General features: G+C 40.9%; 1 protein-coding gene across 1 annotated transcript in view; it reads left to right on the forward strand.

Moving 5' to 3' along the window:
• The window catches only part of si:dkey-288a3.2 (protein phosphatase 1 regulatory subunit 37), a 157,897-nt gene extending 134,730 nt beyond the window's left edge, over nt 1-23,167 (forward strand). Inside the window, exon 11 of the mRNA XM_051920019.1 lies at nt 23,147-23,167. Within this exon, the coding sequence (XP_051775979.1) occupies nt 23,147-23,167 (21 nt within the window). The remainder of the gene's footprint in view (nt 1-23,146) is intronic.
• The last annotated feature ends 1,197 nt before the right edge of the window (nt 23,168-24,364 follow it).

Here is a 24,364-nt window from a genome sequence, read left to right on the forward strand (position 1 = left end):
CACACAGAGCCCACTCCTACAACTAAAACCAAAGTCAAGCAGGTCGGAGTGAGTCGTGGCCTAGTTGGGAGTCACTGGGTATGTAAGACTAGACAACAGACTTTCACAGGAGCATGCCACTTACTGTCTCCGACTGGCTAAGATTACGTACTGTAAATGAAGAAGTCACTACAACAGTCATCTAATGTGAGATGGCCTTTATGTGACTGGCAATAGGCATAGCAATCACAAACAACACGGCTGGAGCCATCTGAAAACACCGCAAATTTGATGCTATGGTGCTGGGATGATGTCACCGTTAAAACGATCACCTAAAACATATAATAAAAAGATGCAAAAAACTTCTAGAAATGAAGCAAATCAGTTCCTGAAGTGTCAAAATGAAGTTTCATCACAACCTAATGCATGAAGTAGCGGTGGTTAACCGCTGCACCACTCTGTGTGAAGATAGCTTTTTCGGCAGTTGTTTATAATAATGCTCTTGAATATTCTATAAGACATGTTATGAAATATTTTTCAAAAGAAATGTTATATGTATTATTTATAAGCTACTTACTTTCCACATCCTTTTATAAATTTTAGGAAAATGAGGATAAAAGAAAACAAAGTAACGTCCGCTTCACCGTGGCCACACTACATGTTTTCATAAAGCAGACATTGCTCTTCTTCTCAAGGATTGATTGACATTTTTCACATGGCCTTAAAGACGACCCAGAATTCATACATTTTCTTTTCCAGTCTTTGACAGAAATATTTGAGACATGCAGTCTGAGAAACAAAACTGTGGGGGGAAAAAAAAAAAACAAACCTGAAAACAGCTAATAATTTTGGACAGTCGTTTCCCAAATAACATGCGGTATAAGTAACAAGCTGTAGAAATTATTAAGCTATTAGCCTTTGGAGGAGCCTAGCCTGGCTGCATTTTTGAAAAATTAAAAAAAAAAAAAAAAAAAAAAAGCATTTTTGCCAGCTGTGTAATTTACGGCAGTCCTCATTTACATATTAAAGCATTAATTAGCCCCTCTGAGTGCCTGTGCATGGATAGTGTAATCATCGGACATGTAGTCACTCGGGACAGATCCCTGATGCCGTCCTAGGGGAAGCACAATAGCACGGCACTGGTCTCTGGGTGGCATTACTGACCATGTGGAGTGTGCTTGTCGGCTTTGTTTTGCAGCTCAGAGGGGATGTAGCAATGCGTTGCTCAGTTTTTCTTTTAGCTTTTTCATTCTCTTTGATGTGTCACATTTGATCTGTCTCCTTGTCAGTGTAATCGCTTCACTTTTCCTAGTGTTTCCATCAGATGTATGACCTGCATTTTTACATTGAGACAAGGGGAAAGAAACATTAGATGTAGGCTAATAGCTGGAGCATATCAAGTTTCGAGTTCCAGTTTCCTTTTTGAATGATATTTATCAAAAACATTAATTTATGATAACGATTGTATGAAAGAAAAGGCTGGTTTAGGATGTAGAATGTAACATTTTATGGATTAGCCTAAAAACTGTTATTTCACAGGCAACGTCTGATTGGTTAGGTGAAAGGCACAAACACCCCTTTACTTGCACACAGAAGGCGCGTACTGTTGCTTTGCATACTTTACTGTATTAACACACCACCCACTGCTATGAAAAGGTAATTCAAGTATGGATCCCCTAACTCACCAGATCCCGTCCAAAACAGGTTCTCAAAAACAGCCTAGATACTGCTATGATCTGGGTTGGCTTTAAATTATTTTTTCATTTCCTTGAGCTATGCTAGTTACATTTTGTATCAGAATATCAGTTTTGGGGTTGTAGAATCCAACTTTGGTATCGGTTTTCTCAGTGAAAATCGTTTTCTAATAGTTATATATTAGTTACAGTACATCATTTTCCAACGTCATCTTTGTATTTTGAACATCGGTGACTATGTGCTGTGCAAAAACCTCTGGAGGGGCGTGGTGCTGACATGTGATGAGATAAAAGGCCGGCACCGAGTCAGTTATCTGAGTCCGCGGATAAACCTAAACAATTTTCTGTTGTAAGAAAAGGCGCTATATTGCGCCCAACCCGACACAGATTGACACGGAGGCACGTGTAAAACAAATAAACTATTTATTTTCTTCAGCTGGAGGGCGATCCCTCCAGCCACAACACAGTCCCAAACACAGTACACTAAGCAATCCAACGCTCTTTTCTCCTCGCACCACTCCTCCCAGGCAACCTTGCCCACCTCCACCCAACTCTGCCCGCTGAGTGGTGGTCGATGACTCCTTTTATAGTCCGGGTGTGACGAATATGCTGCCCACACGGGCTAAGGAGTCCCAAGTACAGCACCCCCTGGCGGTGCCTGCGGGACCCAACAGGGCTGCACCCAACTCCAAGTCCCATGGAGCCCTGCGGGAATCTGCGGCACCTCTCCAACCCAGGGAGGGCGGCCATCTAGCATCCAGGGGGAGGTATTGCACAGTCTTGGCCTGCTCCCCCTGAGTATAGTGTGCAGGGGTGTCCTGGATGGGCATGGGCCCCGGCCACCTGCCACACTGTATAATTGTTATTATTTATTGTTACTGCTTTAGGCCCTTTTTATAGTTTCAACATTGGGTTTAGCGTTTAGGATCAGCTCCGTTTCTCGGTTACAACCTTTTCGGCTTGTATTGTTGATATCTCCTCTCCTGGTCACCTCAATCTTTCTAAAAATCTGCTCTTTCCCTTGGCAGACATAACAGACATATTCAGTTTGTGTCACACGTCAGCAAAAATCAAACCTCAGGCTAATTACACAAATGCGGATGCCTAATGTATCTTTGTGAGTTGTTGCTTAAAGCAGAGAAGCACAGGAGTTAAACAATTCCTGATTATACTTTTTAGGTGATCATTTGAGTGTCTTAATAAAAAAGGGGCTCTTCACTTTTAAAAGGAGGGCTACCCTCAAGTGTTTTATAAACAAGGTGGTTGATGCCCTTGAATAGTTGAATTAGCTGCTATTATAAAAAAAAAATAACAACTTTAAAGCAAAATATCAAATCTTGAGAAATGTTTCATGTTTTTCTACATGATGCAACCTTATAATTTAAAGGCATTCAATTGTAACTGCTAGATCAATAAAACAAAATTCCAAACTCCAAAACAAATCTTTAATAACAGGTATGCTGGTGACTTGACTTTTTCCCCCTTCAGCCTCAGTCTTCAGCCCATGGCTATCCCCTCTGATTGCCTCTTTCCCTTCTGGGATGCCTAAAGTAGACTCTTGGGCAGAGTTCTTGTTTCTTTAAATAAGAAAAGCAACTTGTGTTCTTTCAAAATGTTTTCCTTCTTTATACTGCAATGGACTGTGTGTGAGAGAAAAGGGTGATCCTCATCTTCATTTCACAGATTAAGTTGGGACCCCCGTTTTGGTTAAACTGCATGGCTACAGTTTGTCCTGTCTTCCACACTTCCAGTTCCTTCCTGTAAAGAGAAGAGAAGAAGCTCTGAAGTGTTCAGAGTTCTTCACCTTCTTTATGGGTGGTCTTCCTTGTTCTGCCTGCAATCTCTGCACAAGGAGACAGGACACGTTGTAACACAATAGATGTCATGGATTACTCGCCCATTATGCTTAAACTGAAGCAGATTAATTTGTGTAATTCTTAAGAAAAGATATATTAAAACATCAGGGTATATTGGAGATATACACAATTAATTAATATGAGGAACTAACAATACATAATAATTACATCTTGCAGAATCACAGATAGACGAAAACAAAAATTTTGATTCAGAAAAGAAGCAGGAGTTTCTTATCCATATTACTAACCAAGAATGGTAAACCGGATGGCATGGACGCAGGTACACGGCGATGGGACCATGAGACATACTGCGCAGGTGTGTACAGCGCGGGTCTCATAAACCGCAAGCGAAGTCGTATCCACCGCGAACGAAGGAGTCACGGCTCAAAAACGAAAGAGCTCAACTGACGTGAATGAGAAATGAAGCAACAACGCGCCCATAGCTAACGACTAACAACACAGCCACACAAAAAAGAGGATTCTGCGCTGCAGCCCAGATTCAAACGGAAGAGGCTACGGAGGCCCCACAGGTCCACAAAGATAGTACGGAAGGAGCGGGAAAGTACGAAAGGCAAAGGCGCCTACACAGCATAGTGAAACCCGACATAGTACGGAAGGCGCAGGCGTCACCGCCATATTGTGAGTGGCACTACTGCGGAGTGAAGGTGCAGGCGTCACCACCATATTGTGAGTGTCACTACTGCGGAGTGAAGTTAGGAATAATGTGCTGCTTGGGATTGTACAAACTGCTGAACGCTTTCCACCAAATTCAAACACAATACAGCTCAATGATACAAACACGAGCCCACCTGGATAAGAGCAATGAACGCAGGCGCCTACAACGCACGTCTGAAACTGCGGAAGCAAAGCAGGCACGGGTTCAAAACAAACGAGCTTGACTGACGGATATACAAACACGAGCCCGCCTGGATAAAATCAATGAACGCAGGCGCCTACAACGTGCGTCTGAAATGCCGCGGGCAAAGCAGGCACGGCTCCAAAACAAACGAGCTCGACTAATGTATTTCAGGATACCCAACGCCAGGGGTAGGCGAGCGAAGCAAGCAGGGTCGGAGCCCCCTTGTTCATAACAGAAATGGCAGAGCATAACTGGGCATATCGCATATAAAGCTAACTTGATATTGGAACATGGTCAATTCATCAAAAAGTTTTACAGCTCAAAGAATGCTCTCAACTCTTCAATGATAATTAGAGATTGTCCTCTCTCATAAAAAGCCTATTATTTGGCTCATTTGTACTATCACAGAGTAGGCCAAGGGCAGCCCTGATCATCCCATGAGCGTGAATGTCCATTCAGAGTCTGGCACTTCATGAAGAGGTTACTTTAAGGAGATTACTAAAGTATTGTTCTAGCAGTGCTGTTTTGTAAATTCATCCAATTGAAATAGAAAGATGACAGATGACAGAGAAAAGAGACATCTTAGGGCAGTTCAGATACATAAGTGCACAGATTTGTCACAGAACGAGAACAAAAGAGCCGGGCAGAAAGAATGGTGAAAAATAACCAGCAAAAAAGTCTCATCTCCTCTCATCTCATCACATGTTCTCAAACTGCTTTTACTGTTGAGAGTTGTAGTGGCAGCATGCCAAGCAAGTCGGCCCAGACATCCCTGTCCCCAGGAACAGAATCTGGCTCTTTTTGGGCAATTCCCAGTTTCCAAGTCAGCTGAGAGAAATAAAATCTCTCTAGCATGTCCCGGGTCTGCTACATGGCCTCTGCCCAGTGGGACATGTCCTGTATAGTTCTAGGTGGGCATCATTACAACATGTCCCTTCCATCTCAACTGGCTGCTCTCGATCCAGAGGATCTCCTGAATTGTTGAGCTTCTGAAATTATCACACAGTGTCAGCCCAACAGCACTGAGAAGAAACCTCATCTCTGCTGCTTGCACTTGTGATCTCATTCTTTTGGTCATTATCCACAGCTCATGACCACAGGTGAGGACAGGGATGTATATCGACCAATTAAACAAGAGCTTAGAGTTAACCACCAAAGACCATTTGAACATGCGCAAAACAGGTGCCACTACTCCAGTCTGCTTGTCAAGCTCATATTCCCTTCTTCCATCACTCACGGACAAGATCTTCAGATACACAAACTCCTCCACTAAGGACAGTTGTCCCTTCACATGGAGAGAGAAATCCATTCTTTTCCGTGAGAGAACCATGACCTTGAAATTGGAGGTGCTGATCTGCATCTCAGCCACTTCACACTCAGCAGTGAATCATTTAAGTGCGCACTGAAGTTTACTTCAGATGAGGCAAAGAGAGGAACGATACTACCCCAGCCTCCCCATCTGAACATCCTCATACCCTCAGCTGTGCCTTGATAGCAAAAAAAGTTATTTACACACACACATATATATATATATATATATATATATATATTGTGACAGATGACTGGAGTCCTTGCACAGTCGGGACGCCCTTCTGTGAAGAGGACCAGGGTAGAGGACATGTCAACAGCAGTACCTCCTTCGGGACACGAGAGGGCAGCCCCTCTGGGTTACATCGGGGTTAAGGGCTTGGACTTTAGAAGCTCAACCCTGCTGGGGCCCATGGCCACTGACAAGGGGTGCCTGGACAGCTCTGGAGCCTGGTCCAGAAGAGGAGCTGGGTCCCCATGCAACATTTCCGGAAGTGCTGCCGGAAGATGATCAGGGAGCACCTGGAGCATTTCTGTGTGCAGTATAAAAGAGGCTGCCTCACTCCATTCGGAGAGCTGGAGTCGGGAAGCAGAGGACTGAGCTTGCGAGGAGAAGAGTAGAGGCGGCAATAAAGAGAGAAGAAGAGAAAGGACTGAACATTGTGGGTTTGTGCATTGTGTTGTGCTAAAGATTGGGAAGAAAATAAATGTGTGTGTTTTGGACTTCTGTTGTCTGTCTCTCTGTGTTGGGGCTCATCTTTCACTATATATATTGTAAGACACTAGGGGTCACTGTTGCCCCTTTAAACCCAACAGACAGACACACTGGACACAGGTTAAAAGCAACAAGAAGATCTTTTAAGTCTTTTCTTCCTGTTATAGTGCTGTCAAGCACCTCCGCCACAATAAACAGGCAATACAACAATAATAAACACTCAAATCTCTCCTCCACACATCCCAGCAAGCTCTGTCCTACTCCTCCCGACTCCGGCTCGGTCAGATGGAGAACTTGTTTTTTTCTTCAGCCCAGAAGTACTTCGGGGCTTCCATCCCCCTGACTTTGGAGTGCTTCCGGGCTATGCGGACAGTAAAAACTCCCCGGTCTCTCAGCAGCGCCTCCTGGTGGCACCTATGGTACCCAGCAGGGCTGTGAAGCCGAACTTCAGATCCCAGGATGCCCTGTGGGAATCCGGGGCACCGCTATGCTGCAGGGAAGTCACCATCTAACATCTCAGTCATCACTATATTATATGTATATATTATATATATATATATATATATATATATATATATATATATATACAGTATATAGTGGAGGACAGATGCCCCTGACCATGGAAGGACTGGGGGAGAGAGTATTCCCAGGACAGATTTTCCCCTGGGCTGACAGAGGGCAGCCCCCTTGGCTTCCAGTGGGGCCACGGGCCATAAGTATTGGAGCTCAACCCTGTTCATTCCAATGGCCATTGCCAGGGGGTGCATGGACATTTCCAGGGCCTCATTTGACCTCACTTCCACCACACCCTGAAGTGGGGCCAGAATAAGCTCGTTGGGCACCAGGTGCCCTATAAAGGGAGCCAGTCACCACCACTCAGTGGCCAGAGTCGGGAGGAAGAGGACAAAGCCTGAGGAGGAGTGGAGGTGGATGGACTGGTGGCAAGAAGGAACTGTATGGTACTGTGTGGTGATTTGTGCACTGTCTGTGATACTGTAAATAAACCGTGTGCTGGGTCTGTGTTGGAGTTAGGGCATCGATAGATAGATAGATAGATAGATAGATAGATAGATAGATAGATAGATAGATAGATAGATAGATAGATAGATAGATAGATAGATAGATAGATAGATAGATAGATAGATAGATAGATAGATAGATAGACTAGCTGTGTAAGCTGTAAAAAGTCTGGGGTCATAGAAATTGTTGAAATCATCAGAAAAATAATTGAAATGTAGAGATGTCAGGTAATTGAAAGGAACCACTCTAGGCATCTCTCTCCTTTCATTTTGCCGACATTCTCGTACCACTTGTGAATTAGCGGCGGGAGGAAAAGTAAAAGGGATACCGTTTTGCCGATGTGCTCGCCTCGCTTATGTATTAACAGCTAAGTGAGGGTCTCTTTCTTCGGAGGTTTCGTTTAGCCAATGTGCTTGCATCCATCAAAAAAATAACTCTGGGAGTAGAAAACTGGTATATGTAGTTCCTTTACTCTTCAACATTACAAATAAAGACATACAAACTATTTCCCAGCGTTTATGCTACATATCACTCCACCATTAATATAAAGAACAAACTAGTGAAATACAGAGAAATGGGATTTAGATTAATCAAATAGCTGAAACGTAGAGAAAAGAATCTGCTTGAAACCTTACTTAGATTAATTAGACATCAGGACGGTGAGCTGTATTTCCATTGTAACAACACTACCAACAAAACTTACCAGAACGAGAAAGTGGAAACGGGCATAATCTAATATGCACAAACTTCAGATCTCTGAAGCTGTAACTCTCTAGTAATAATGACTGAACCATACACCAGCCATTTATTATTTCATCTATTGTTATTCTTATAATGACTGTTTTCAATAATTTTAATTGTCACGCTGCAATTTGATGCTATTGTATTTGTCTTTAACAAGAGTGTGGCATTTTCTTCTATATAAGGTGTAATTTTTTTCATTTATTTCAACAAACTGCTGCCTGAAGAAGTGACTGATTTGATCAGAATTAAATTTTAAATAATGCGTAAGACTGCATCAGTGCTTTTATAAATGAACAGATGTGTTGCTTGGGTATTACATGCGACTATCCAGAGAGAAATACATTTTTGTAGGTTATTTTTAATAGCCTTTTCCAAAATTGCCTACAAATGATGTGTATCAGAGGTTAAACTGTTTTCACTTGAGGGTGCAATGCTTAGCAGCATGGAGTTCATGCTGAGGTGATTAAGTAAGACATTATTATTGCTAAGCTTTTTAACCAATCCATTTCCTTCCAGTCCTCCACTGAATTTTGCATCGTGTTTAGACAAAAAAAAAAAAGTTTCATTACCAGGTTAATCTCTGTTTACCACTCTTTAGAAAGATTCAGTTACACAAGCAGGCCGTGACTCAAGAAAATATTATCAGAAATAGTAAGTAGTCAAGCATACAAGGTGTTATGAAACGTTTTTGGGCCAAGACCTATAAAGGGCGTTCTTTGGTGAGGACTTTGTAAATGACCATCAGTTTTTATCTATACGTTTCTAGCATGCTTCCTAGTGTATGTTTCTTCTCTCAGAACCAAGACAACATGGGGCTGGGAACAACAAAATCAGTATCATGCTGTCATTGAATTTGTAATGCAAGTCAACATATACCAGGACCAGTCCTCTCCATAAGCACCAGAAACGAGGTGTACTGAAGAATTTGTTTGTGACATGACATCTCATAGATAACCCAGGGTCTGGCCGGACTTCAATAACAACAACAGAAAAATATTGTCATGGAGAAGCGAAAGCTGATGGCGCATTATACAACCAACACCGTAGGAATTAGTTATGGGTCAGCTGAATCCATTCTTCATGAATATTTAAACATAAGCAAGGCATTGTGCGCATTGTGTGTCCAGAATATTGACTCCTGGAAGAAAGTATCACCCAGTCCTGTGTTCCACTGCATGGCCTCTGCTCCTTTCCTCGACACCCCTTGCCAGGTAGAAAATCCTTTACGGTGTATTGTATTCTAAATGTGCTTAACTAACTTAGTTTATTTAAGCTAGAATTAATTTACTCATGAAAACGCACCTTTTCATTAAATACTTTGGAAATGCTTGGGTGATTTGTTCATTTTCTAACGCATAGTTGCTGTTGTACAAAGTTTTATAGTGTAGTAGTCTAATTCATGAATTAATTTAATTATGTTGTTTTAGTAGTACAGTAATCCCTCACTTATCGCGGGAGATAGGTTCCAAGGCCGACCGCGATAACTGAATTTCCGCGAAGTAGGGACACCATATTTATTTAATTATTTAGCGTGTATTTGGATGTTTTTAAACCCTCCCTGTATTGTTTACAACCCACCCTTTACTCTATTAATAACAGGGACAACTGCTAAGCAATATGAAATCGGTAGATAAGTTTACACTTACTGTATAGCGAAGTACACGTAGCTATATATGACGTGATGATGGTGATGAATATGCTGCGCAGTAAAAATGATGACGATGAAGGTGATAATCCCCTGAATGCAGTAGCAAGAGCACGTTAATGCTGAATGAGTGAGATGAGACTTCCTGGTTAATGCAGCACTCCGTCGCTGAGCCAATCAGCAGCACACAGGAACTTAACTGCGTGCTCTGATTGGGTAGCTTCTCAGCCATCCGCCAATAGCATCTCTTGTATGAAATCAACTGGGCAAACCAACTGAGGAAGCAAATACCAGAAGTAAAAAGACCCATTGTCCGCAGAAACCCGCGAAGCAGCGAAAAATCTGCGTTATATATTTAGATATGCTTACATATAAAATCCGTGAAGTCGTAAATCCGTGAAAAGTGAACCGTGAAGTAGCGAGGGATTACTGTACTCCCTATTGCTTTTTTCCCTTTTATTTTATTCTCTGTTACTTTTGATGTTTGCACCTTTTGATTATTTTTGTACGTTGTGAATGATTGAGGCACTGTCGACCCCTTGAACCCTCAGATCAGACGTCAGACACCAGATAAAAATCCAATTATTATTTATTTTACAATAATAATGTGCATCAAGCACCCTACACTCCACAATACTCATAAATAAATCAATAATCCAATCAATAAACAATCCTCCACACTCCCAGACGCGTTGCCACCCTTCCACCCAGCTCAGCTCAACGTCTGGGATTTCCCATCGTCCTTTTATATTCCCTGACCTGGAGGTGTTCCTGTCCAACAATCCCACAAGTCCTTATGACTTCCAGGTCAGGGTAAAAGTCCTTTTCCTCAACCTGGAAGCACGTTGTTTCTTCCTGTAATGTGATCATGACGCACTTCCGGGTTATATGGCACGTAAGAGTCCTTGAGCCTCCCTGCAGCGTCCTCTGGTGGGCCCCACGGTGTCCAGCAGGGTTGGGAATAAAAACACCATTGTCCATAATTCCCTGCTGGTCTTCGGGGCACTTCCATGCTACAGGGAGGGCTCCATCTAGCGGCCTGGGGGTATTGGCCGGGACGAATGGCCGGCCATATCTCACAACTTATTACAAGTTGCTTTGTAAGTTGTCTTGGATAAAGGCGTCTGCTAAATACAATAATCATAAACGTAAGTGGCGAACTTCAAATATGACACTAAAACTGAAGACATAACTGATTGTGCGGCGGAATTGAGAAACCACTTGGAAAATTAATTTTAAAGCAGAAAAGTGAATAATGCATATAAGAGAATTGAGTGTTAATTATAAATACAAGATGGGAGACTCTGTCTTACAGGAAGCAACCTCTGAAAATAATATATAGATCTAGGTTGAAAGAATATTTTCATCATCTAGGCAATGTGTATAAGCAGTTAAACAGACATATAAAATAATAGGCTGTATAATAAAACCATTGAATGTAAATAAAGGGACAGAATACTCAGACTGTAAATTGCACTAATGAGACCACATCTAGAATTCCGTCTTCAGTTCACGTCACCCCACTTACAAATAAAAAGACATTGCAGCACTAGAAGTGGCCAGAGATGAACAACCAAATTCACCCCAAGACTAAAGGGCATGTCCCACAAAGGCAGACTCAGAGAGTTAAACCTTTATGGTCTTGAGCAGATAAGAACACAAGGCCACATATTTCAAGTCTTCAAAATACTGAAAGATCTTGATAAAGTTGATCGAGCAGAGCATCACATACTTGGCAAGACCAGTGGAAATGCAGGGGAAGGGCATTTAAAGCTGAAGCCAGCAATCACTTTTTTACACAAAAAATATGGGTATCTGGAATAAACTATCAAGAAATGTAATTAAAGCCAACAATTATTAAAGGCAACTTTTAATAATTATCTGAATGAGATATTAGGACAACATGACTATTAGCTGACTAGACGAGCTTGATGGATTGAATGGCCTCCTGTCGTTTGCCAAACTTCTTTTGTTCTTAATTTGCAGTTGTTTAGAATAAGGGATAAATTTAATAATGAATGGAGGTTCAAACTTAGATTTTGATTTGATATTTTAAGTAAATGAGGTAACATTTCAAAATGAGAATAATGTACCTTGTGAGCAATCACACCATTTGATTGTAGAGCTTCTCCGTGTACTTCACATGTCATCAGACTGTTTAGACTGTTGGTGGTAGCAGAGGGATGGATTTTATGGATGATTGGAGGGGATGAGCTGATGCTCGTTTCAGACTTCAAGGGATTTTAAAAATGTTTCCTTCCTTCTTGCTGTGCCAGTTTCCACCTGTGCTACCGTCTTCTTGTCTGCAAACAGTTTAGGAGAGCTGATAGTCACATTCAGGACAAATGATTCACTATTTAATCAGATACTTTTTCAGATATTGCCTGGTAACTTAGGTCTTTAATACTGATTTTTAACATTTAAAATTTGACAGACAAATATCACATTGGGAAGTCCAAGGAGCCATTTATTTTTGTGTAAGTATTTTTCATTGGAAAAAAAAAATACTTTTTTAATCTTTGCAGTGTAAAGTATATTTCAATTGACTAGCATTTCATTTCTAAATTATGACTATTGCTTTCATCTCTATACTGTATATATAAAATCCAACGTCTATCTGTCTGTTTTTCATGAGAGAACGACTTAATGGATTTAGATTGTGTTTTTTCTATAATTTGCTTGAACATTCCGGTTGATTTTGTGACTTCTCTCATCGCGGTAAGTATCAGAGTTCACTTGCGTTTTTTATTTTATTTTTTTTATTTGCGCAAATCCGAAAGACACACAGCTAGGCGAGGGGGAGGGCGGCGGAATCAGCCTTTGGGAGTACCTTACATTTGCTTAGTAGGCGAACAAGTGAACTACTTAACAGATTTAGATTGGGTTTTTTTCTAGAATATGCTTTAACATTCTGGTTGATTTTGCAACTTCTTTCATTGCAGAGTGAGGCAGGAGCTATATATTCGCCCTACTCTGAGACAGAGGCTGCGGGCCGAGGGGAGGACTAAGCGTGACGTCAGAAGTGGGGAGTCGGTCTACCGCTGCGTTTTGAAGTGTACCAAGCCTCCGCTTAGCTAGCGATACCTTTTTGTTTATTGATTTTTAAAGTTTGTCCTGTTTCACTACTACACAGTTGGAGCCGCGTGGGACAGCTAGTCAGTAATAAAAATGAACAACTGTAACTTAGTATTTATTCATTTATCTTTTTTAACTGAAGTTGAGCATCATCACTGCCATGGTCCAGTATGGTGTAAATAGCTGCTGTCCATTCAGTCAGTCTTGCAATCAACTTTGCTGTCAGTATTGTGACAGACGACCGGCTATGGACTCCGGTCGTCACCCCCAGGCCGCTAGGAGGAGCCCTCCGGACAGCATATTTGTGCCCCGAGTTCCAGCAGGGCCTCATGGACTTTGTAGTGTTGTGACACAGCCCTGCTGGATACCTTGGGGGCCGCCAGGAGTCGCTGTAGGGGGGCTAGTGGGCTCTGGCATGCCCTATAACCCGGGAGTGCATCTCAGTCACGTTACTGGAAGAAGCGATGTGCCCCCGGGATGAAAAAAAAGGACTGTTTGCCCTGACCCGGAAGGAAAATGGACTTGTGGGTTTGGCTTGGAGCCACTTCCGGGTCAGGGGCTATAAAAGGACTCTGGGAAGCCCAGAACACTGAGCTGAGCTGGGAGGTAGGGTGGCGACGTGTCTGGGTGAGGAGGAGAGTTAGAGAGAGAATTGTTTATTGTTTATATGAGTGTGGAGTGGAGGGTGCTTTGTGCACATTATAATAACAAAATAAATAGTTGTTATATTTTCTCCTGGTCTGAAGAGTGGTACCTGAGGGTTCGAGAGGTGGACACAAGCCTCATCTGTTACACTATCAAAACAGAAATAAAATGGGCTACTTAAATCTCTTAAACTCTTTACTCTTCAGCACAAATCCACCCGGAAACCGCTTCAACCACACTACCACATCCCCTCGCAATGCCGCGAGCATGGTGAGTATTTATTTAAAACAACTGGCCTTTGCTGGAAGAGCTGTGGACCCACAACACCACAGTTGAATTCATCTGACCCTCAACTTTAACAAGGGCCCCAGTCCCTGAACTAGCCACACAGCCCCACATCATGATGGAACCTCCACCAAATTTGACAGTAGGTAGCAGGTGTTTTTTATGGAATGCGGTGTTCTTCTTCCGCCATGCAAAGCGCTTTTTGTTCTGACCAAATAACTCAATTTTTGTCTCATCAGTTCAAACCACTTTGTTCCAAAATGAATCTGGCTTGTCTAAATGAGCATTTGCATACAACAAGCGACTCTGTTTGTGGTGTGAGTGCAGAAAGGGCTTCTTTCTCATCACACCGCCATATAGATGTTCTTTGTGTAAACTGCGCTGAATTATAGAATGACAATCCTGCTCATATGCCGCTCCTGTATTTTTCTTGGCCTGCCAGACCTGCTGGGTTTAACAGCAACTGTGCCTGTGGCCTTCCATTTCTTGATTCCATTCCTTACAGTTGAAACTGGCAGTTTAAACCTCTGAGATGGCTTTTTGTAGCCTTCCCCTAAACCAGGAGACTGAACAATCTTTTTTTTTAGATCTTTGGAGAGTTGCTTTGAGGATCCCATGCTGTCACTCTTCAGAGGAGAGTCAAAGGGAAGGAAGCACAACTTGCAATTGACCACTTTAAATCCCTTTATATCTCATGATTGGACACACCTGTCTATGAAGTTCAAGGCTTAACGAGCTCATCACACCAAGTAATCAGCATTGAGCAGTCACAGGCATTCAAATCAGCACAATGACAAGGGGACCCACATTTGTGCACAGCCAGTTTTTCACATTTGATTTAATTTCATACAACTAAATACTGCTTCAATAAAAATCTTTGTTCGTGAAACACCGCAGTACTCAGATGTTCCTAGGAAATGAAAGACATACCACTGTTATCTTTTTTGTTGAAAGTAGAGAAAATTATTATGCAGGCTGAGAGGGGTTCCCAAACTTTTTCATATGACTGTATATACAGTACACCATAAATGGCTGATCTACTCCAATTATAACATCTTTCATGGCCTCTGCACTCAGGTCGGAATGGCACACTTCTACTTGCGTCTACTACTTTCTGGTGTTTCCCCCTTTACTTTCTTATTTGGTGACCTTGAGTTCTGTCAGTCAGTCAGTCATTTCCAACCCACTATATCCTAACACAGGGTCACAGGGGTCTGCTGGAGCCAATCCCAGCCAACACAGGACGCAAAGAAGGGACAAATCCCGGGTAGGGCGCCAGCCCACCACAGCCTTGAGTTGTGATAGGAACTAAAATAATACAACGTATTGTTGTTTGTAACGGACAGCATGGTGGTTAGCACTGCTGCCTCACACCTCCATGAAACTCGGTTCTTATTCCAGCCCGCTCGCTATCGATGTGAGGTTTTTTACATTCTCCCACGATCTATGTTGGCTTCTCTCTGGGTACTCCAGTTTTCCACCCACATCCCAAAGATATGCGTTATATGAAGCGTGACTGAAAAATAGTGTAAGTGAGTAAGCCCTGTAACGGTCAACTATTTCATCCAGGACATGGTCGTGCTAAGTTATCCTGGGATTGTTTCCAACCCTAAAATGGATTAGCATATTAGAAAGTCAGGAAATGGATTGCTTTCAATATTATGAAAAATCTAAAGGCGAATCTTCGTTTACTTTTATCATCGAAAAATCAGTAATTGCAAACAGTTGGGCATTTGCAATAGTAATAAACTCCAAAAGAGTTTTCTATTAAATATATATGGCAATTCTTCACATTTAGTAACAGTAAAATAAAACCCATGCTTCTGTTCTCGAGTGCGTGAGTTTTGAACTTAGTTTCCTGAATGACATTGTAAAGAGGAGACATTATTCATAATAGATGTTTGCTGGGATTGCCCGATATTAGTAGACTCAGATAATTACTTGTATCCATGCTGAAGCTTTACAATTTATATATTGACTTCCTGGATTGTTTTGCATTATTTTCTAGTTTGTTTTTTTTTTTATTTCTCTCAATTTTGCCGTTATAAATTTATGCGCATGCAATTTTTGCAATAACAAGGGCAAGCTGTGCTAACAGAACCTAACAGCTCAGAGGAGCACATCCCATGTGATAATGCAGTGTTGTGAATTAGCACTGTCACCTTTCAACAGAAGGCCATTATAGTGATACTTGTTTTTCTTTCCCTTTTGGGGATATACACCTTTGACTAGTTTGTAACCAGTGTTTAGCCACTCTGAAGTACAATCGGCTTCCTAGTCCTTCCAGCTGGAGAGAATGGGAGGCAGAAGATGTACCCTGCTGCGGGGAAGACTGCAGCCTCTTTCTCTGTCATGCTGTCCCTGCCTGTGCGGGCGCCATGGAGAGGAGCTAATTGGATTTGTTGTCACCTCTAGTGGCTGCCAGGAGCTGGCGTCTGCTCCGGTTAGAGATGAAGACATCACTATGACAGGACCCCGGGAAAGGATCAGCTGGTATCCACAACAGAGCTAATAAAGTCATGTTTGTTTTAATGTCCGAATGGACCCGCTCAGGCCAGCTTTTTTTTCTTTTGTGTTGGGATATTGCATAATAGAAGGGGGGGTGCCATGCAGCCTCAGCGTCAGGCATAGATCAGGATGGACCCTGTGGCGTTGCTGAAAATAAAAATTTCTAGAGTTCAAATAAAAGCAAAAACTGTGAAACAAACCTGAAACACCCAGATTTACATTTTTCAAGACTTGATGGGTGCCATCTGAGCTCATGCAGCGCCCGTGGCATTACAATGACCATATGCAGTCATAGAAGAGCACAATAGGGCATTGTGAGAATAATCATCCTCCTAAATTAAAAAAATGCTTAAATTAAAAAGGAGAAACCTCAGTGTGATTGGTCTTTATCTGAATGCACTGCCAGCTGGCATGCTCCACTTCAGGCTCTTGTTTGTGTTTTAATATGGTGGCGGTCTCCTGAGGAGGTATAACAGTCAATAATTACCTTGTTCAGGTCTGCACTCTCACCAGCTGCCTGGCCACATATTTCTTCGACTGATATTAGCATCCTTTACAATCCCTAATTCCTTTATTTATTCATTTTTATATTTCTGGATAACTAATATCCAGAAATCAAACTGCATACTATGATATTTGTTCACCTGGCATATACTGTATAAATGTTTGCTTTTTCTCCCTGGTTCAATTTGTTTTTTGTGTAGGTTCTGGCCCATGTCAGTTTATAAATGACATGCCCTGTCATTGTTTTTGAAAGTAACTACAATTTTTGCCGTTTCTTTTCAAAAAATGTATAAGATGAACAACACATTTTAATATCCTTAATTAAGTAAACACTTGAGTATTCTGTGCTCAAAGCAGTTTGTACTGGGGCTACAGCAATGAAAAGAGCCATTCCAGGGTCACGTTAAATGAATAATCTGGTAACAAATACAAAGATCAGATACCTCATTTATTTTTTGGTATTTGTTTCAAGCTCAGGCAAATCAGACTAGGCAGGTTCCCATATGTAGATTGTGCTCCTCCAAGTCAGCCATATTCAGTTAACCTAAAATACTGGATCTCACGTTGGATAACCAGCAGGACACAAAGAGTACGGACAAGAGGCGAATGCTCGACGTGGGGTGAAGTCATCAGTAGAAAGTCTCTCAGTGGTCTGTCCTTGGTCTGTTATGTTTTATCATTTAATTAATGACTTTGAATCCAGTATAATAATACAAAAATAATGTTTCTTTACATGAATATATACAGTTAGTAAAGTTGTGAAATTTGCAGATGAAACTAAAGTTGAAGTGATGGCAGAAACTGAGAAGGCAGCAAAAAGAATTCAAAAAGGATATTTAGGATGTTTATTAAGTTAGCAACAGATATGATTCACTCTGTTACCAACACTGTAATGATGAATCATTGAAACCCAATGCTGGTGAATTCAACCAGAGGAACATCAGAATGAACAAACTTCTATTAGCAGGTTCTGTTTCTGGGCACAACAAGCTGGGCCTGCTTTATTCAAATGTTAATGCATTTAATGTTAACCTGTGACATAGCTGAGCAAGTCTTACCATTTTACTGCCCCCTTTAACTATTTATTCGTATGCATTTTATTTATAATATTTATTTTGTTTTTGATTTTCTGTAACTTTTGTAACTAAGCATTCCACTACAATTTGCACTCTGTGCATAACTGCATTTGACAAATATAATTTGATCTGAACGATTTCTCACTGTCTTATCTGCTTGCAGCAGGCACTTTGGGTTATGTTGCATAAACCACCACCCCTACCCCCTTTCGCCAAACTATATTCTGCTCATTATTATACTTTTACTTGTGCAATTCTGCTTCTTCAGCAGTTATGTTCTGCCATGGCTTGTAACAACAGACAGCTGTGCACTCAAATCATATTTTCCCTAAATGGCGCCTACTTTTTTCATATTACATACTGTGCTGTTATTTTATATAGCCTACAGAGAGAGATTCACTCTGTGGTGAAGGGCATACAGTGGTGTGAAAAACTATTTGCCCCCTTCCTGATTTCTTATTCTTTTGCATGTTTGTCACACAAAATGTTTCTGATCATCAAACACATTTAACCATTAGTCAAATATAACACAAGTAAACACAAAATGCAGTTTGTAAATGGTGGTTTTTATTATTTAGGGAGAAAAAAAAATCCAAACCTACATGGTCCTGTGTGAAAAAGTAATTGCCCCCTGAACCTAATAACTGGTTGGGCCACCCTTAGCAGCAATAACTGCAATCAAGCGTTTGCGATAACTTGCAATGAGTCTTTTACAGCGCTCTGGAGGAATTTTGGCCCACTCATCTTTGAAAAATTGTTGTAATTCAGCTTTAATTTGAGGGTTTTCTAGCATGAACCGCCTTTTTAAGGTCATGCCATAGCATCTCAATTGGATTCAGGTCAGGACTTTGACTAGGCCACTCCAAAGTCTTCATTTTGTTTTTCTTCAGCCATTCAGAGGTGGATTTGCTGGTGTGTTTTGGGTCATTGTCCTGTTGCAGCACCCAAGATCGCTTCAGCTTGAGTTGACGAACAGATGGCCAGACATTTTCCTTCAGGATTTTTTGGTAGACAGTAGAATTCATGGTTCCATCTATCACAGCAAGCCTTCCAGGTCCTGAAGCAGCAAAACAACCCCAGACCATCACACTACCACCACCATATTTTACTGTTGGTATGATGTTCTTTTTCTGAAATGCTGTGTTCCTTTTACGCCAGATGTAACGGGACATTTGCCTTCCAAAAAATTCAACTTTTGTCTCATCAGTCCACAAGGTATTTTCCCAAAAGTCTTGGCAATCATTGAGATGTTTCTTAGCAAAATTGAGACGAGCCCTAATGTTCTTTTTGCTTAACAGTGGTTTGCGTCTTGGAAATCTGCCATGCAGGCCGTTTTTGCCCAGTCTCTTTCTTATGGTGGAGTCGTGAACACTGACCTTAATTGAGGCAAGTGAGGCCTGCAGTTCTTTAGACGTTGTCCTGGGGTCTTTTGTGACCTCTCGGATGAGTCGTCTCTGCGCTCTTGGGGTAATTTTGGTCGGCCGGCCACTCCTGGGAAGGTTCACCACTGTTCCATGTTTTTGCCATTTGTGGATAATGGCTCTCACTGTGGTTCGCTGGAGTCCCAAAGCTTTAGAAATGGCTTTATAACCTTTACCAGACTGATAGATCTCAATTACTTCTGTTCTCATTTGTTCCTGAATTTCTTTGGATCTTGGCATGATGTCTAGCTTTTGAGGTGCTTTTGGTCTACTTCTCTGTGTCAGGCAGCTCCTATTTAAGTGATTTCTTGATTGAAACAAGTGTGGCAGTAATCAGGCCTGGGGGTGGCTACGGAAATTGAACTCAGGTGTGATACACCACAGTTAGGTTATTTTTTTAACAAGGGGGCAATTACTTTTTCACACAGGGCCATGTAGGTTTGGATTTTTTTTCTCCCTAAATAATAAAAACCATCATTTAAAAACTGCATTTTGTGTTTACTTGTGTTATATTTGACTAATGGTTAAATGTGTTTGATGATCAGAAACATTTTGTGTGACAAACATGCAAAAGAATAAGAAATCAGGAAGGGGGCAAATAGTTTTTCACACCACTGTATGTAAAAGTTTCATTGTACTTTATACTCATAAGCATAAATCTGAACTGAACTGGTTACACTGCATTGATTTTTATAAATAAAAAAGCATTAAATATTATATTAGATAGATAGATAGATAGATAGATAGATAGATAGATAGATAGATAGATAGATAGATAGATAGATAGATAGATAGATAGATAGATAGATAGATAGATAGATAGATAGATAGATACTTTATTAATCCCAAGGGGAAATTCACATACTCTTAATAAAAGTTGTAAGAGACGGCCAGCAGCTCAACCTAGCTGGAACAACCTTAAAATGGAAGGATAGGGGAAGGCAGTTTTTCCAGGACACTGCTTTCTCCAAAATGCTAGATGGCAGCTCCCCTGGAGGGTAACGGTGCCCCAGATTCCTGCAAGGCATCTTGGGACTTGGAGTTCCGGTTTCTCAGCCCTGTTGGGTACCGTGGGTGCTGCCAGGAGGAAGTACTACCAAATCATGAGGACGGGAGCCCAGAAGTACTTCCGTGCTGATTAAAGAATTTAAAGACCCGGAAGTGCTGTCAAGTTACATGGATGGAAGAGTAGAAGCACTTCCGGGTCAAGGACTATTTAAAGGACTGTTGGAGACTCAGCAGGTGAGCCCAGAGTTGGGAGGTAGAGGACAGAGCTTGCTGGGAGGTGTGGAGGAGAGATTTCAAGAATTAAATATTATTGTGTTTATTTGTTTATTGTGGTGGAGGTGCTTTGGGACTATTTATTTAAAGAAAAGAAATTAACAACTTCTTGCTGCTTTTAAAATGTGTTGTCAGTGTCTGTGTCTGTGTGTCGGGTTAAGCAATGGTATAGTACAAGCTAGTGTTACAAAGTCTTAAGTCTTTGATAGAGCCAAGCCATCTGCTTGTCGTACTTCCCATGGCATGCTTTGTGCATGAATGATAAAAAAACAAAATACTCAGAAAATGAAAAAGGCAGAGTGTGTGACAAAGTCCAACCACAACAAACAGAATGAAGTGCCACAAACTAGTTATCAAAATTTTTTTATACGCAATGAATCGCTTTTCCTGATTATATGATAATAAAAGGACTGTGAATAATAATGTGTTTGACCCACACTGATACAATTCAACCATTAAGTAGTACTGTGAGGCAGGAATGACAGCACTGCACTATCACTCTGCATGTGCTAAAACATCCGTATTAAACTACTGCACTCTGATTAAAACTAAATGTATGCCTATAACGTCTGTTCGGTTCTTGTCACTTAGTTGCATGCTGCGCACATGGTCAATATTTCTCTTGCGGTACACAATGATAATGGCGGCAGCAGGCAATATCCTTGCTAAATGATGAAATATGCTTCTGTATAGTGAAAGAATGTGAGTGATCGTGTGACATTTTCTGTTATTATCACTTATTTATTTACAGAACAGAGATATCTGGTGTCAACATTCAATGTCAGTAACAGTAACTTTCCAAGGTTGAATCTACGCCTTTGTTGCTGAAAGGTTGCCACAGACGAAGATGAACCATAAAGTAAAGAGCACAGCTGAACCCTCAAAAATTATTTTGCTTTTGTCTTATTTTCTTTTTAAAGCAACATAGATACACTGTTTTGCAATAAGTGTACAATCTCAATACTTAATAACATTTTTGCTTGAAAAATGTTTGTATTTTGTAAGTTTAAAGGCTTTTTTCATATTAGCTCCCATCAGCCTGTATTATAAAACATCCATCCATCCATTTTCCAACCCGCTGAATCTGAACACAGGGTCACGGGGGGTCTGCTGGAGCCAATCCCAACCAACACAGGGCACAAGGCAGGAACCAATATTATAAAACAGAGCAGCCCAATTATTTTTTTAAATTCATACAATATGCTTCACATTAGAATACAATTTCATGTGGTACATTAATATATACCATGATTATGAGGAAATAACTTTTGAAAAATATAGAACGTATCCTTTAAGATATTAAGAATTAAATATGAATAAAATTATTTGCTTATTAATTAACCAATAATTAATTAATTTATTATTAATCCCATGTTTTCTTATTTGATTTTTGACTAAAATGGCCCTTTGTTTTTCTAACAACAAATCTGCCACCCGGACCGTAATGTCTCTCTAAGGCACATTTCCTCTGACAGATTTGAACGTCACATGGTGAAAGTGTGCTTGTGTAACTCCGAGTGCTGTTGTTGGCACCTGCATGGTCTGAGCTGACCCTGCTGCTAGTCCTGTGCCTTTGTTCACTTCGCTGTGACTTACTTGTGCAGTAGCTGCTCTTGAGAAATAGTTCTAAAAACGGTGTTGTAGCAATTGAAAAGATAGCACAATTGTGTTGTTTGTACAGTATATACATTGCATAATTACATTTTGTTGTGAGATAAGTCCACAGTGGTGGTCGGCCTGGCAGGTGAACTTTCCATCCACTCAAGCATTTAAGAACTGGTTTCAGTCTCATATGCAAAATGTAAGCTAATATCACAATTAATGACCTCAATAACAGTTTATTTAGTTAACTGATGAATGAACTGTACTACAGACGTTTAAGAGTGTTTTAACGATATTTAGGGAAATTTGGTTGGGAGTTTTCTGATGGAATGGAAACACATTATAATTGTTTTCCTATTTACAATAATCGTAAATACTTTTTCAATATCCAATTTGTTCCAACCCATTTTAAGAAACAGATTAGAATCAGATAATGATGGATGACTGTAATTGAATTTGGTATTCAATATTGTTATATCGAGGACTTCTTATTGGCATACAAAGACATTGAACTTACTTCCAAACACAATACAGTTAAAATGATATATTTAAAAATAATTTAACAGAATCTAACAAATGCAATATGCACATGTATGTATTATGGGTCTGTTACAGGACCTGACTTGAAAGGTGCAGGATTTCGAGATGTCACAGTGATTATAAAAGACAAGTGAGGTCTCCTCAAACTCTGCTTCTTCTTCTCATTGTACTCTGAAGAGTCTGTTTCAAGTTTGAAGTCTATTTCTTATATGTTTTCTGTCAGCAGGAGAATAAAGATTTGACACTAAAAAATCCAGGAGTCTCAGTATGTATGTTGTCACGCATAGGCATCAGAAGATCATCTTCCAGGTTCCTCGCCGGTATGTAACACAACTGTGAGCGGAGACTGGGTGCTGCCTCTAACTGTTCGTCTTCCTTTGTCTCCACAGTATGGAGAGACCACCCAGTGAGAGCACCAAAGGAGACGTCACTTGTTGGCACGAGAGCTGAAGAGACGGAGTTCCTTCAAGTCATAATGAAAAGCCTTCATAGGCAGCACTTTTCTGTTAAGACCGCCAGAGGGTGACATTTTTTTTTGTAATCATGCCATTGTGCGCAGTTTTCTTTTCGTTCTTGAAGTAAACGGGGACAGCCAGGCTGGCACCCCAAACTTTATCATTGTCATCAATCCAGTATTATCTCAGATGACCACAATGTGCACATTCTCATATACCTATGTAGCGGCTAGGCTCTGGACTTCAACCACAAGGTTGCTGGTTCTCTTCCTATCTCTGCTTTTCTCTGTCATGCTAAGCAAGTCACTCACGCTACCTGTACTTCAATTGTAGGAAAATCCATAAACAACTGTAATGCATTTTGATCTTGTAAGTTACCTGCCAGAATAGAGAGCATGCAGTGTGGCATAGTGATTAAGGTTTTGGACGTCAGACACTGAGGCTGTGGGCTTAGTGGCGGAGTGGTGGCTCTTAGGCTAGGGATCTGCACTGACAATCGGAAGGTTGCTGGTTCGAATCCCGTAAATGCCAAAAGAGACTCTGCTCTGTTGGACCTTTGAGCAATTCCCTTAACCTGCAATTGCTGAGCTCTTTGAGTAGTGAGAAAAGTGCTATATATTGTAAGTGCAAAGAATTATTATTATTAAATCTTGCTGCCATAAGCAAGTTACTTCACCTGTGTTTGCTCCAACTGGAAAAACAACAAAAAAATGCAACCAATTGTATCCCAAAGGCTGTATATTGCCATGGGTAAAGGTGTCAGTCAAATAAGAAATAATAAGAAATAAACCCTTGGATAAAGGTATCAGCTAAATACACAATCAGAAGAAGAATGGCTGGATATGGCGATGCTTCATCCAGCCCGCTGTGACCGTGCATTGGAGAATGTCATGTTTTGTTACGTCATTTTTCCACACAAGTTCGGTTTTCTCCATTATTTGTTACACTTGTAAGATTAAGATGAAAATCATAAGAGGAAACCCTTGTTATTAATCAGGTGGACAGATATTATTGATTTTCAGTTATGTTAATTAGTTTCTTCTTTGTTTTTGACGTATTTGAACAAATCTCTATCCTCATATGTGATAGTTCTGTATTTAGCAAGCAGTGTATTCGATTCTTGCATTTTGCCTTGTCGTTGTGCTGTTTTAT

This window comes from Erpetoichthys calabaricus, chromosome 16, assembly GCF_900747795.2.
Source record: "Erpetoichthys calabaricus chromosome 16, fErpCal1.3, whole genome shotgun sequence".
NCBI classification, from domain to species: domain Eukaryota; kingdom Metazoa; phylum Chordata; class Cladistia; order Polypteriformes; family Polypteridae; genus Erpetoichthys; species Erpetoichthys calabaricus.